Source organism: Scyliorhinus canicula, chromosome 5 (assembly GCF_902713615.1).
Source record: "Scyliorhinus canicula chromosome 5, sScyCan1.1, whole genome shotgun sequence".
Classification (NCBI taxonomy): Eukaryota; Metazoa; Chordata; class Chondrichthyes; order Carcharhiniformes; family Scyliorhinidae; genus Scyliorhinus; species Scyliorhinus canicula.
Window position 1 is genome coordinate 228,276,104 of NC_052150.1, and position 15,010 is coordinate 228,291,113.

A 15,010-nucleotide genomic window follows, 5' to 3' on the forward strand; every position below is an offset into this window, starting at 1 on the left:
TCTCATCTAAACCTATTATTGTAACCTTCTATTCCCTTCTCCTTCATAGGCTTGTCGAGCTTCTCCCTACTGCTGAGAGGAGAAATGGCTAACATGCCAGGAGGTAAAAGAGGCTAACAGAATTGTTCTTGTGTAACAATTTAATATATTCTTTATATATTCTCCACGCGTGCTGGGCGTGGGGATTTTTTTTGTATATTGTATAAATCTGGTTGAATCTTTTATATGTTTGTAAACAAACTTTGAATAAAAATATTTATTAAAAGACTTGTGTGAAAACTGCAGCTCAGCAAAATTAAGCTTTGTGGGAAGTTGGAGAACAACAACTTGTACATCTGGACGCTTCACTGATAACAGCAAAACAGCTAAAACAAAACTCTCTCAAGGAAAACTGATGCCAATGTGGTAAAGGATTTTTATAACCAAGTACTAATAACCTTTGCAAAAGAAGAAGCTTCCAAGATTTCAACAGTGATAACTCTGGGATCAACATTCGCAAGAAGAGACCCTGAGTTTGGAAATTCAGAGCAGAGCACACACCCCTGTTGCGGGAGTTTCTCACCTGCCCAACTATAGTATCCCACACTCCCCAACTGCCCAGATGGCATTTAAGAGTTTCAATTGAAGAACTTTCTTTCCAGCTATGGCAATGGAGCCAAGCATCCACTAGGTGGCTTGCCAGCTCCACAGAAAATACAGCAATTATACTTTTGGGTGTCTCCCAAGTAATTAAGGTACACCAATCAAAAGAATATATTTGTTTAAAGGTTTTCCATGTCTATTCACAGCTAACAATTAGGATTACCGAATGCATTACACACGAGTATAATGACCAATCATAATCCAAGCATATATACCATAAATGGCAAAACTATTAGGAATATAGAAAGTCAGAGAGATCTGGGCGCACAGATTTTTGAAAGTGGCAACACAAGTGGACAACGTAGTCAAGAAAGCATATGGAATGATTGCCTTCATTGGACGGGGCATCGAGTATAAAAACTGGCAAGTCACGCAACAGTTGTATAGAACCTTGTTACGCACTTGGAATATTACGCACAATTCTGGTCGCCACACAACCAGAAGGATTTGGAGGCTTTGGAGACAATGCAGATAGGTTTACCAGGATGTTGCCTGGAAGGCGTTAGCTATGCGGAGGTAGAATAGACTCAGACTGTTTTCATTAGAACGACCGAGGTTGAGGGGTAACCTGATAAAGTTCTATAAGATTATGAGGGGCATGGATAGAGTGGATGGGCAGGCACTCTTGCTCAGGGTGGAGGGGTCAGTCACCAGGGGGCATAGGTTTGAGGTCCGTGGGCAAACTTTATGAAATGAAATGAAATGAAAATCACTTATTGTCACAAGTAGGCTTCAAATGAAATTACTGTGAAAAGCCCCTAGTCGCATCATTCCGGCGCCTGTTTGGGGAGGCTGGTACGGGAATTGAACCATGCTGCTGGCCTGCCTTGGTCTGCTTTCAAAGCCAGCAATTTAGCCCTATGCTAAACCAGCCCCTGTGCTAAACCAACTTTAGAGGAGATATGCGAGGCAGGTGTTTTACTCAGAAGATGGTGAGTGTCTGGAACGCGTTGCCATAGGAGGTTGTGGAAGCAGATACATTAACGGTGTTCAAAAGGCATCTCGACAAATACAGGGCTAGGATGGGTATAGAGGGATACGGCACTCGGAAGTGATGAGGGTTTGGCCAAGGGTGCTTTCATGACCTGTAGAGGCTTGGAGGGCCGAAGGGCCTGTTCCTGTGCTGTATTGTTCTTTGTTCATATATGTATTTATTGCCAAGCATGTATTTATCTCTACTTATCTGTTAACTGCTAGACAGTAGGATAAAGATATGCCTGAGCTGTGCTCCCATCCCAGTGTTTTGTAAGACACACAAGGACAGCAGCTGCATAATGATCAATTGAATTTTTGTGTGTAAACTGGGTTACTTCATCCTGGCTATAATTAATATAACAAGGATCCTGGAACGCTGCTCTGTAGACTGTCTGTAGCAACTGGCTTTTCGTCACTAGTTTCTTGTCTTTAAGAATTTACCAGCCAGCAAGCATTAACCCGTGAGAGCCTGTTTTTAATTGAAACCAGCATTATTTTTAACCCTTTTAAAGCTGGCTTGGCCAGTTCTCTCTATCAGGTAATATTTTGAGTTCAAGTCGTGAGTCTTGAAACTGGTGTAACTGATTCAAATAAGCACATAACTGAAGTCTTAAGCGAGTTAACTAAAGATGTATTTAATAACGTTTGTATTGCATATAATCCAAATTAGGACTGATTTGTCTGTTTCGTGAGTTGAAGCCAGTAGAGGCAACAACAACTTACTTCAACCACTCCCTGTGGGAGCAAGTTCCACCTTTCCACCACTCTCTGGGTGAAGAAATTTCTTCTGAATTCTCTGGATTTCTTAGTGACTATCTTTTATCAATATCCTCGAATTCTGCTCTTCCCCACAAAAGGAAAGGCTTGTTCCGTGTCCACTCCATCAGAACCTTGCATAATTTTAAAGAGCTCTCTCTGTTAAGACCACTGCAAAGTCTTCTTTTCAAATCGAAAGAAGAGAGATGCTCAGTGAGTTTGCATTCATTCTACTTGAGTTCATGTGTTTCCATCACAGGCTTTCCTCAATATCAGAAAATCAGAAAGGAGTTCACCAAGTAGAGAATTATGGAATCTTACCATATTGGAGGTCACTGTGCTGACTCACTAAAGCTTTCCAATTAGTCCCACTCACTGTTCTTCACAAATTAAACCAAATGTCATCTATTTATCCCTTTTGATTCCGTATAGTTTTATATTGTATAATGGAGCTGACCCAATGGCTTCTTATCTGAACTATATTTTCAATCACCAACAATTTGCAGAGATATGATGGCCCAGTGAAGTCGGTGTACTGCTTCCACTAATGAAATACTGGCTCAGAGTATCTCGTATAATTTATACATCAAGTCGAGTTCAGTTTTACAAGGGTTGGCTTCCCAAGTAAAGTCAACATTTTATGCTCAAGGAACAAGTACTGGAAAGACTGAATTGTAAAATGGGTTCACACAGCAAAGAGAAACAAAGCAACTTCCTAATCTCAACCAAATGAAAGACAGGTGATACAGAGTTAGGAAATACACAATGAGAAGAAAGCCCCTCCAGTGTCATGTCAGAGTACCCTTAAGAAATTGATGTTTATCAAATAGCTGTAGTAGATGTACCTTTAAAAATGGGTGTTTATCAAATAGCTGCAGTGATGTCAGAATGTGGGTGGAGCTGGGCTGTTTGCTTTACTTTCATTTTTGAGCTGGCAGCTACAGTAGGTGTTTAGTTTCATTTTCAGAGTTGGAGCTGCATCCAGCCAAACAAGGTGTAATTTTGATCTCTCTCTGTATGAAAAGAATGCCTTCAGATCACTTGCTAAGTGATAACTGCTCTCAGTAGAGAATTTAAACCTGATGTCTGTGTTAAAGAGGGTATTTGTCTTATGGATGTTGCTTGGAACGATTAAGAGTGGGCAGCACGGTGGCACAATGGTTAGCAATACTGCCTCACGGCGCCGAGGTCCCAGGTTCGATCCCAGCTATGGGTCACTGTACATGTGGAGTTTGCACATTCTCCTCGTGTTTGCGTGGGTTTCGCCCCCAAAACACAAAGATGCGCAGGTTAGGTGGATTGGCCACACTAAATTGTCCCTTAATTGGAAAAAATGAATCAGGTACTCGAAATTTTTAAAAAAAAATTTTAAAGCAAAGATTAAGGGTTACTTATAGAGTACTGTATTCTTTGGGGGGAGTATTTGAGTTGATAGTTGCTAAGATGTTTACTGTGTGTTTATAAAATGTTAACTGGATATATAGAATAAACATTGTTTTGTTTTAGAAGTACTTTAGATCTCTGTTGCACCACACCTGTAGAGTGGGCCCTTGTGCCCCCCATAACCAAAATCTATTAAAAGTTGTGGGTCAGGTGAACTCAATGTTACACTTTGGTGTTCTCTAAATCCTGGCCCATAACAACAGTCAGATCTTTACAAGCTGCATCAGCAACAATCTAGGCTCAGATTACCATCCCAGCTGGAGAGAGAGAGCTGCAAACAGAACCCAAACACCGTTGTACAATCAGGACACAATATTTCCCACAGGAAAATCAAAAATGCTGCTGTTGTAACTCACCTTAACATCCCGCTTGATGAACCTCTTCATATTCTTCTCTTCAACTCCACTGTCATCATCACCCTCCTCTTCCTCACCATCATCATCTCCATCACTGCTGTCACTCCCTGAATCCTCCAATCCAGAGAAAAGACTCTCATCGCTGTCCGTTAGGTCACCTGTGTCTTCAGCAATTGCTGCACTTTCAAATATGGAAAGCTGTAAAATAAAGATAAACACACAAAGATAAAAAGGACACATTTCAAATTAACCTAGATCACTCAGGGCTGAGCTCAAGGCAAGCTGGAGGACATTATCTTAATAGAAACATTGTGGAATATAATACACAGCGACAAGATGCCATGAAACCCTACCACCTCGAGAAGGACAAGGGCAGCACTCGACGAGCAAGTTCCCCTCCAAACTACACACCACCCCGACTTGGAACCACATCACCGTTCCTTCACTGTCACTGGATTAAATCCTGGAATCTCCTCCCGAATGCAACTCAGCGTGCCCACACCACATTAACCGCTGCTGAAGAAGGGCAATTGAAATGAAATTAAAATGAAAATCGCTTGTCACGAGTATGCTTCAATGAAGTTATTGCGAAAAGCCCCTAGTCGCCACATTCCGGCGCCTGTGCGGGGAGGCTGGTACGAGAATTAATGCTGGTCCAGCTAGAAACCGCACACACCATGAATGAGTGAAAAGATGAGCAATACTCTGGAAGGTGGAACCTTACCTATGGGTCTTTCAAGTCCCAAAGCTTCTTCAGAATCCCATGATTGCTCCACCACAGGAGGCCATTCAGCCGGTCACATCTGTGCTGGCTCTCTGACTACGCAATTCGCTTTGTGCCATTCTCCTGCCTTCTTCCTGTACCCCTTTTCAGATAATAATCAAATCCATTTTGAAAGCCTCGATTGAACCTGCCTCCACCACACCCTCAGGGAGGGCATTCCAGATCTTTTTCAAAAATTAATTTACAAATGTGGGCACCGATAGCTAGACCAGCATTTATTGCCTATCCCTCGTTGCCTTTGATGGTGGTGGTGAGCTGCCTTCCTGAAACGCTGCAGTTTCCAAGGTGTAGGTACATGCACAGTGCTGTTTGGGAGGAACTTTAGCCACTCACTATGCAAAAAGGTTTGGCCGCCAGTCGCTTTTGCTTCTTTTACTAATTAGCTTAAATCTGTGCCCTCCCGTTCTTGATCATTTTACGAGGGGGAATGGTTTCTCTCTATTTATTCTGTCCAGACACCTCATGATTTTGAACATCTCTATCAAATCTCCTCTTAGCCTTCTCTTCTCCAAGCATACCAGTCCCAACTTCTCCAAGCTCTTTATCCCTGGAACCATTCTCACGAATCTTTTCTATCCTTTCTCCAATGCCTTTGCATCTTGCCCAAAGTGTGATGTCCCAAACAGGACGCAATACTACAGCTGAGGTCAAATTAGTGTTTAATACAAGTTAATCATAACCTCCTTGCTCTTGTACTCTATGCCCCTATCAATAAAGTACTGTATGTTTTATGAACTGCCCTTACTCTGTCCTGCCACCTTCAATGATTTGTGTGCATACACACCCTCTGCTCCTGCCCCCACTTTGGAATTGTACCCTTTATTTTCTTTTGTTTCTCCATGTTCTTCCTACCAAAATGAATCACTTCACATTGCTCCACGTTAAACCTAACCTGCCATTTGTCCACCCATTCCACCAACTTGTCTCTGTCCTTTTCAAGTACTACTGTACACTATGCTCCTCACAGTTCACAATGCCTTCATGTTTCATATCATCCTACTGTAATAGGACATTCAATTTCAGAGTAACTGATCTTCAGCACATTAGTGATTATATTTTCTGTTCCTGGAGTAAATAATCCTCAAAAATCAGCAAGAATTGGCCAGATCTCTCAATATTTTGTCTTCAGCAGTCAAGAACATAGGAAAGCAATTGACAGCATTAGTGTGTTCTCCATCACATCCCCAATACAGAGAAAGCACTGAAGGACCAGCTGACTGACGTAGCATTTCCAGGAGTTGGCACTCTGACAGCAGGCATTTCCTCACAGCATCAGCTCTCTCTCAGTCTCACCTCTTCTACCTACCAGCTGATTTGCAGACAAATCTATGCTCCAGTGGACACTGATGCAGGCGCTGACCGTTAATTAACACCTTTTCAAAGGAGAGGCAGAAACATCATCTCCAAAATACTGCAGATGCTGGAAATCTGGGTTCTGATGCAAGGTCACACAGACACAAAATGTTAACTCTGTTTTTCTCTCTCCACATATGCTAATATGGGCAGCACGGTAGCACAGTGTTTAACACTGTTGTTTCACAGCGCCAGGGACCTGGGTTTGATTCCCACCTTGGGTCACTGTCTGTGCGGAATCTGCACATCCTCCCCATGTCTGCGTGGGTTTCCTCTGGGTATTCCGGTTTCCTCCCACAAGTCCCAAAAGACATGCTGTTAAGTAACTTGGGCATTCTGAATTCTCCCTCTGTGTACCCGAGCAGGTGCCAGAGTGTGGCGATGAGGGGATTTTTCACAGAAATTTAATTGCTGTGTTAATGTAAGCCTATTTGTGATAATAAATATTATTATATTCAAACAATAGAAGAACCACAGAATTACTGCAGTGAAGGAGGCCATTCAGCCAATCGAGTCTGCACTGACCCTCTGAAAGAGCATCCTACCTAGGGCAATTCCCCCATCCTATCCCGCAACCTAATAACTCCACCTAACCTACACATCCTTGGATCCCAAGGGACAATTTATCATGGCCAATCCACCAAACCTGCACATCTTTGGACTGTGAGAGGAAACCAGAGCACCCGGAGGAAACTCACACAGGGAGAAAGAGCAAAGTCCACACAGACATCCAAAACTGAAATTGAACCGTGGTCTCTGGGGCTGTATGGTGCTACTGTGCCACCCTGCCACCCATTGCAGATGTTGCCAGACCTTTTTTTTTTCCTTATTAAAGAGTACCCAATTATTTTTCTTCCAATTAAGGGGCAATTTGGCGTGGACAATCCACCTACTCTGTACATCTTTTTGGGTTGTGGGGTTGAGACCCATTCAGACACGAGGAGAATATGCAAACTCCCCACGGACAGTGACCTGGGACCAGGATCAAACCCGGGTCCTTGGCGCCGTGAGGCAGCAGTGTTAACTACAGTGCCACCATGCTGCCCCCAAGATGCTGCCAGACCTGCAGAACATTTCCAGGCTGCGCTATTTCTGGGCTCATGTCTGTTGGATTGGATTGGGATTTATTGTCACGTGTACCAAGGTACAGTGAAAAGTATTGTTCTGCGTACAGTCCACACAGATTGTTGCATACATGAAAAATATTGGACATACATTAATACGCAAGGTAAATAGATAGACAAAGACATAGGGTGAAGCACAGAGTGTCATACTACTGTCATGGGAGTGCCCCTTTAAGAACTGTTTTTGTCTAAAGGGATAGTGCAGGGGGGGGGGGATAGAGCACATGGAAAGGGATAGTGCTGTGGGGAGATAGAGTATAGGGAAAGGGATAGTGCGGGGGGAGGGATAGAGCATAGGGTGTCCTGATATGCCGATGACTTGTTATTATATGTGTCGGAAAGTGTGTCAATAGGGGGAATACTGGAGCTGCTTCGGGTGTTTGGGTCTTTCTCGGGGTAAAAATTAAATCTAGACAAGAGTGAATATTTTGTGGTGTCTTGGCCAGGGGTGGGGGGACTGCCATTCTGTAAGGCAGAGACTCGCTTTAGATGCCTGGGGGTGCAGGTTGCTAGAGATTGGGGGGGGCTCCGTAGGTACAACATTTCTAGTTATCCCTGATATACTTATGGAATATCTAGGGGATTTTCCCTACTTTTACAAGCCAGAGCTTTCTCATAGCACCTCTTTGCTTACACTTGTTTAAAGGCTTTTTAACCTTTGCCCCTCCCCCTGTCACCAACCCCATCCTAAGAGGTCAAGGGAGAAAGAAAGCATTTTGTAGATTCGGAGGACAGCAAACAGTTGTAATCAGATTTGCTTTCTGTTTCAGTAACACTCTGGGCACAACACTGAAGGAGATTATGTTCAAAAAAAATTTGGGGAGGAACCTTCCAATGTCATTTCTGCCACTACCAAGTAACTCAGCGAAATGACGTCAGAAAATATTGATAAGGTATAAAACAGATGTTATGATTACCCTTAAGTGTGAAGTACTGAATGTTAACAGATGAAACATCTACATGATGGCTTGAGTGAAAGGGCTTTGTGCTTCCTTTCATTCAATGTACCTTGATTTGTTCTCAGATTCTGGACAATATCAACAATACTGCATTTGTTGCCCATTCTTAAATACTCCACAAGGTGGTGGTGGACCTGCTCCTTCAAGCACTCAAAGTCCCATGGTGATGGTGCCGCTGTGATGTACCAGTGAGATTTCCAGGCTGACTGACCAAAGCAAAGACAGTTTATACCCAAGTCAGGATTGTACAAGACTTGGAACAGAACATGAAAGTTTGACAATCACACAACATTGCTGCTCTTATTCTGCATAGTGATACAGCTCATAATAATAATCGCTTATTGTCACAAGTAGGCTTCAATGAAGTTACTGTGAAAAGCCCCTAGTCGCCACATTCCGGCGCCTGTTCGAGGAGGCTGGTACGGGAATTGAACCGTGCTGCTGCCCTGCCTTAAAAGTCAGCTATTTAGCCCAGTGTGCTTAATCAGCCCCGACAAGAACCAGCTTCAACAAGATCATGGCTGATCTGCCTGTGGCCTAACTACAAAATTCCACCTACCCTTGAGAATCTTTTTTTTTTTTTAAACTCATCGTTAACTCTTCCTTTCTTGCACAACTGCCATTCTCCAACCTCCCTGTCCTCTCCCAGATCCTTGAACATGCTATCATTTGAATCCCTCCAATCAAGCCACGGTACCAAAATAGCTCTGATCAAAGTCACAAATTACATCCCATGTGATTGTGGTAACTCTCTTCTTGTTCTTCACAATTAGTCTGCAACCTTCGACAAAGTTGTTCACATAACCCTCCTCCAACATTGTCCAGCTGGGTGGACTGCTCTCACCTGGTTCTATTCTTATCTAAATGATCTTATACAGAACCACAAGAGACTTCCCTTCCCATCAATTTCTGGTGTGCCCCAAAGATCTAACATTGGCCTGTTTCTACTTCTCACAGGCAAAGTGGTTAGTTAGCACTGCTGCCTCACAGCACTTAAGGACCCGGGTTCGATTCTGACCTCGGCTGTGTGGAGTTTGAACGTTCTACCCGTGTCTGCGTGGGTTTCCTCCAGGTGCTCCGGTTTCCTCCCACCGTCCAAAGACGTGCCAGGGTAGGTGGATTGGCCATGATAAATTACCCCTCAGTGTCCAAAAGGTTAGGTTACAGAGTGACGAAGATCGGGCGGGGATTGGGCCACGGTAGGGTGCTCTTTACGGAGGGTCAGTGCAGACTCAATGAGCCGAAAGACCTCCTTCTGCACTGTAGGGATTCTGCAAATCCATGTTCATGCTGCCCTTGACAAAAAACAAGTGTCAGTTTTCCCCGACCCCGCTCGACACTCAACACCTCAGTTCCTCCCCGGTACCAAGTTATCACCTGAGGAAAGGAGCAGTGCTCCGAAAGCTAGTGTTTGAAACAAACTTGTTGGACTTTAACCTGGTGTTGTAATACTTCTTACTGTGCTCACCCCAGTCCAACGCGGGCATTTCCACATCATGAGCAATTTATCAGACAGCTTATCCCACACAGCTAGTGCTGGACCAGCAGAAAGTTCCTTCCAGCTAAATGGGGCTGGGACCATGCAGCCACAGAAAACTGCGGTCAGGCAGACACACATCAAACACCTTTTTCAGGGGGGGAAAAAAAGCCACGTTCAAACATTAGAGGGAAATGCCACCTTGTTGAGCAGTTTAAAAATCACCGGGGCACATGATGCCAGGAGGCGAGCACGCCATCTCTTACATGGGGTGATTGGCACAGGAGGGTGCAAGTGGCCCCTTGGGGATTGTGGATGGGTGGGTGGATGGAGAAAGGGAATGAGGAGAGAAGGAATATAAGGGGGGGGGGGGGGGGGGACCAACAACTTAAAAAAACTCAATGGGGTTCCAACTCCCACGTTGGAGTCTCGGTCTCGAAACCGCCCCGGGGTCGCTCCAAGTAAACCCGTCAACTTTTTAAAAACAATAAGTGGCAGCAGCACACGGACAGACAGACACAGACCTGCTCCTCTCCCCCGAGGCCCGGCAGCGGCCTTTTCTTCCCCCCGGCATTGCTGCTGTCCGCAGCCAGCGACATGCTCTCCGCCGCCATCTTGCTGCAGGAACGGGCAGGAGGCGGGCGCTGACCCACCGGCCGCCAAACAACCGCCAACCGCCCCCGCACGCGGCAATTTAAAAACAACAAGAGCGAGCGAGCGGAAAAACCCGCCCGGACAAATAAACTCGCCACGCAAATCCCCCCCAAAAAAATGATGATGCCGGCGAAGGGACGGCGTGACGGTTCCGGAGAGTCAAAGGTTAACCCGCCGAGAGGAGGAGTTTTTTTTTTGTTTCTTCTTCTTTCTAACATTATTATTTTTTTTGGGAATGGGGAGGTTTTCCAGACCGAAGGGAGGAAATGGATTTTATTTTTGTGAGGTGAATGGGGGTTAGTGCGCGGCCTGGGGGGGGAGGGGCGCCGCCTCAGTAAGATGGCGGCCGCTGGCGGGGAGTGTGCGGCCGCGGGCTGAGGTGGTGTCGCCGCCGACGCTGCAGAGAGCTGATCGCGCCTGTCCTTCACCATATCGACACCCTCATCTCCCACCCTCCCTCCATCACTCACCCTCCCTCCATCACTCACTCAGCGGCCCGACACTTTCCTGCTGCCCCGTGTTTGAATCATCCCCCGCCCCCCCGGGGGGGGCTCGGGGCCTCGGCCTCCCGGCTCCGGATGGACCCGCACGGCAGCAACGTCCCCGCCTTCCTCACCAAGCTGTGGACTCTCATCGAGGATCCCGACACCAACGAACTGATCTGCTGGAGCGCGGTGAGTGAACCCGGGCCATGGGCGGGCGGGCCCAGGGACGGGGAAGCCTGAGCCCAGGCCGCAGTCAGAAAAACAAACGCACACGCAGTCTGCTCAGTAGTTGCCTCGGGGATAAACATGCTCACGTCCCTTCCACTTTTTAATTTGAAGTCTTTTTTTTTAAATGCGAGGTTGTCATTATTTGTCCACCCGACCCTGTTTTGGGCACAAGGGGTTGTCTGCGTTTACTTACCCTTTCGACGAAAGGCTGTTGGTTAATAATGGATGCAAAGAGCTTTCTCCATTCCCTAAATCTTATTTATTTCAGTGGATTGGAGCCCCGGATCCCCAGTGCCAAAGGGAAGTGTCCATTCTTTAATCTTGTGCCGGTGACTGAATGGCCTGCTCATATTATGGACCCATACTTGTCTGTTGTGGGGGCTTTTCACAGTAACTTCATTGCAGTGTTAATGTGGGCCTACTTGTGACACTGGTAAAGATTCTTAATTAATTATTGTGAGGAGTCATGAATGCCGAGTCGATGCTGGAAGGCTAACCTCCAAAAGACAAACCGTGTACTGCAATGGTATACAACTCTGGCGACAGAGTGAAGGGTTTGTGTCCATTTGATTTGATTTATTATTGTCACATAATGATTAGTATACAGTGAAAAGTATTGTTTCTTGCATGCTGTACAAACGATGCATACCATACATAGGGAAGGAAGGAAAGACGGCAGAATATAATGTTACAGTTATAGCAAGGTGTAGACAAAAGATCAACTTAATACGAGGTAGGTCCATTCAAAAGTCTGATGGCAGTAGGGAAGAAGCTGTTCTTGAGTCGGTTGGTATGTGACCTCATACTTTGGTATCTTTTTCCTGACGGAAGAAGGTGGAAGAGAGTATGTCCAGGGTGCGTGGGGGTCCTTAATTATGCCGGCTGCCGTTCTGAGGCAGAGGGAATTATTGATGAAATGAAATGAAAATCGCTTATTGTCACAAGAAGGCTTCAAATGAAGTTACTGTGAAAAGCCCCTAGTAGCCACATTCCGGCGCCTGTTCGGGGAGGCCTGGATGGGAATTGAACCCGCGCTGTTGGCTTTGCTCTGCATTACAAGCCACCTGTTTAGCCCACTGTGCTAAACCAGTCCCTGCCCGCTGGTTTACAAACGCTCGCACCGTCACAGAATGCTGGAACTTCAGAAGAGCAAGGGGTGACTTGACTGACACACAAGATCCTGAGCGACATCTTCGGCTTCAGTCGGCAGTTAGGAAGGCAAATGCAATGTTAGCATTCCTATTTAGAGGGCTAGAATACAAGACCAGGGACAGAATATAGAACATACAATGCAGAAGGAGGCCATTCGGCCCATTGAGTCTGTACCGACCCACTTAAGCGCTCATTTCCACCCGATCACCGTAACCCAATAACCCCTCCTAACCTTTTTGGACACTAAGGATAATTTAGCATGGCCAATCCACCTAACCTGCACATCTTTGGACTGTGGGAGGAACCGGAGCACCCGGAGGAAACCCACGCAGACATGGGGAGAACATGCAGACAGTGACCCAGCGGGGAATTGAACCTGGGGCCCTGCAGCTGTGAAGCCACAGTGCTAGCCACTTGTGCTACCGTGCTGCAGAAGGTGTACTTCTGAGGCTATATAAGGTTCCTGTCAGACCCCCATTTGGAGTATTGTGAGCAGTTTTGTGCCCCGTATCTAAGGAAGGATGTGTTGGCCTTAGAAAGGGTCTAGAGGATGTTCACAAGAATGATCCCTGGAATGAAGAGCTTGTCATAATGAGGAGCAGTTGAGGACTCTGATAAGAAAAACTGGAACCCAAGGCCTCAGGCTGAAGGGACAATCCTTTAAAACAGAGATGAGGAGGAATTTCTTCAGCCAGAGGGTGGTGAATCTGTGGAACTCTTTGCCGCAGAAGGCTGTGGAGGCCAAATCACTGAGTGTCTTTAAGACAGAGATAGATAGGTTCTTGATCAATAAGGGGATCAGGTGTTATGGAGAGAAGGCAGGAGAATGGGAATGAGAAAAATATCAGCCATGATTGAATGGCAGAGAAGACTCGATGGGCCGAAAGGCCTAATTCTGCTCGTATATTTTATGAATGTGGATAGGGTGGGAGAATCTGGAGCGGTGGGGGGAGGTCTCTGTTTAAAAATAAAGGGTCATCCATTTAAAATAGAAATGAGAATTTTTTTCTCTCAGGGTCATGATGTATTGGGAACCCTCTTCCTCAAAAAGTGGTGGAAGCAGAGTGTTTGAGTATTTTTAAGGTAGAGTGAGATAGATTCTTGATAAACATGGGTGTGGAATATTATCGGGGGTAGGTGGTAATGTGCAGTTGAAGTTACAATTCAGTCAGCCATATTCTTACTGAATGCCAAAGCCAGCTTGAGGGGCTGAATGGCCTCCTTCTCCTAATTTGGATGTTTGCCCTGCTGTTGCCCTTTTCTGAAAGAAGACTCACAACCTTCTCAAGGGCATCCAGGGATGGACACTACATATTGCTCTTACCGGTGACATCCACAGTCTGAATATTTATTTTCTTACAATAACTTTATAGTCTTGTGATTTCTGATGGGCTCTTACATTGTCAAACCTCAGGTGAGAGGGGACTTTCACCTGCCATTCTGCCCAAGTCCTGATTTTTGTTTCAACATTTGTAAATTATGTTATTAGCTTCAAGATAAGGCTGTCTGGCATTTACCATATACCAGGGAATTTGCAGTGTGGGCAAGTAATTTTGAAGTTGTGTACACATGGGCGGCACAATGGTTAGCACTGCTGCCGCACAGCACCAGGGACCCAGGTTCAATTCTAGCCTTGGGAGACTGTGTGGAGTTTGCACGTTCTCCCCGTGTTTGTGTGGGTTTCCTCCTGGGTGCTCCAGTTTCCTCCCACAATGCAAAGATGTGCAGTTTGGGTGGGGTTACGGGGATTGGGCGGGGGAGTGGGCCTATATAGAGTGAATCTTTAAGAGGGTCAGTGTAGGACAGCACGGCGGCGCAGTGGTTAGCAGTCCAGCCTCAAGGCGCCAAGGTCCCAGGTTTAATCCCGGCTCTGGATCACTGTCTGTGTAGAGCTTGCACATCCTCCCCATGTTTGTGTGGGTTTCGCCCCCACAACCCAAAAATGTGCGTAGGTGGATTGGCCACACTAAATTGCCCCTTAATTGGAAAAAATGAATTGAGTACTCAAAATTTATTTTTAAAAAACATGGAGGAAAGATTGTGCATAATGGCAGCAGAAAATAGAGTGATCATTTTAAAGCCACAACCTGCCCCACCACTTTTTGTTGCTTCCAAGGACTACAATGTTTCACGTGATTCCCGATGGTCTATTTCTCTGCTTTGGCTTTGAATGCCTACAATCCACACAAAAGTTCCAGGTAGACCAACAGTCTCCTCTCTACAGCGATTAATCTCCAGGAGTTGTCATTCACATTTAAACAAATGCTCTCACTTTTTTAAAATAAATTTAGTGTACCCAATTTTTTTTCCCAATTAAGGGGCAATTTAGAGTGGCCAATCCACCTACCCTGCACATCTTTGGGTTGTGGGGGTGAAATGCACGCAGACACGGAGAGAATGTACAAACGCCACACAGAATGACCCGGGGCTGGAATTGAACCTGGGTCCTCAGCGCCATAGGCAGCAGTGCTAACCAATGCCGCCACAAATGTTGACGCCTAATCAGTCACTTGATCAGAGAACATTTGCCATATAGAGCACCCTATCCGGCTGCATTGCAGCTTGGTATGGCAACTGCTCGGCCCAAGATCGCAAGAAACTGCAGAGTGTGGTGAACGCAGC

The 15,010-nt window shown here is 45.6% G+C and overlaps 2 protein-coding genes across 10 annotated transcripts in view; one reads left to right on the forward strand and one right to left on the reverse strand.

Annotated features, from left to right (window-relative positions):
- Nucleotides 1-10,552, reverse strand: part of bop1 (BOP1 ribosomal biogenesis factor) — a 169,312-nt gene extending 158,760 nt beyond the window's left edge. The window contains exons 1-2 of the mRNA XM_038796475.1: nucleotides 10,394-10,552; nucleotides 4,173-4,370 (exon numbers count right to left, since the gene is read on the reverse strand). Coding sequence (XP_038652403.1) covers nucleotides 4,173-4,370; nucleotides 10,394-10,483 — 288 coding nt within the window. The 5' untranslated portion in view covers nucleotides 10,484-10,552. The remainder of the gene's footprint in view (nucleotides 1-4,172; nucleotides 4,371-10,393) is intronic.
- A 63-nt stretch (nucleotides 10,553-10,615) lies between these two features.
- The window catches only part of hsf1 (heat shock transcription factor 1), a 113,056-nt gene continuing 108,661 nt past the window's right edge, over nucleotides 10,616-15,010 (forward strand). For 4 of the 9 annotated variants that reach the window (XM_038798692.1, XM_038798697.1, XM_038798698.1 and 1 more), the window contains exon 1: nucleotides 10,846-11,197. In XM_038798692.1, the coding sequence (XP_038654620.1) occupies nucleotides 11,102-11,197 (96 nt within the window). In that variant the 5' untranslated portion in view covers nucleotides 10,846-11,101. Of the gene's footprint in view, nucleotides 10,689-10,844; nucleotides 11,198-15,010 lie in introns of those variants that run through there. The other 5 variants (XM_038798695.1, XM_038798701.1, XM_038798696.1 and 2 more) reach the window with 3 other exon arrangements.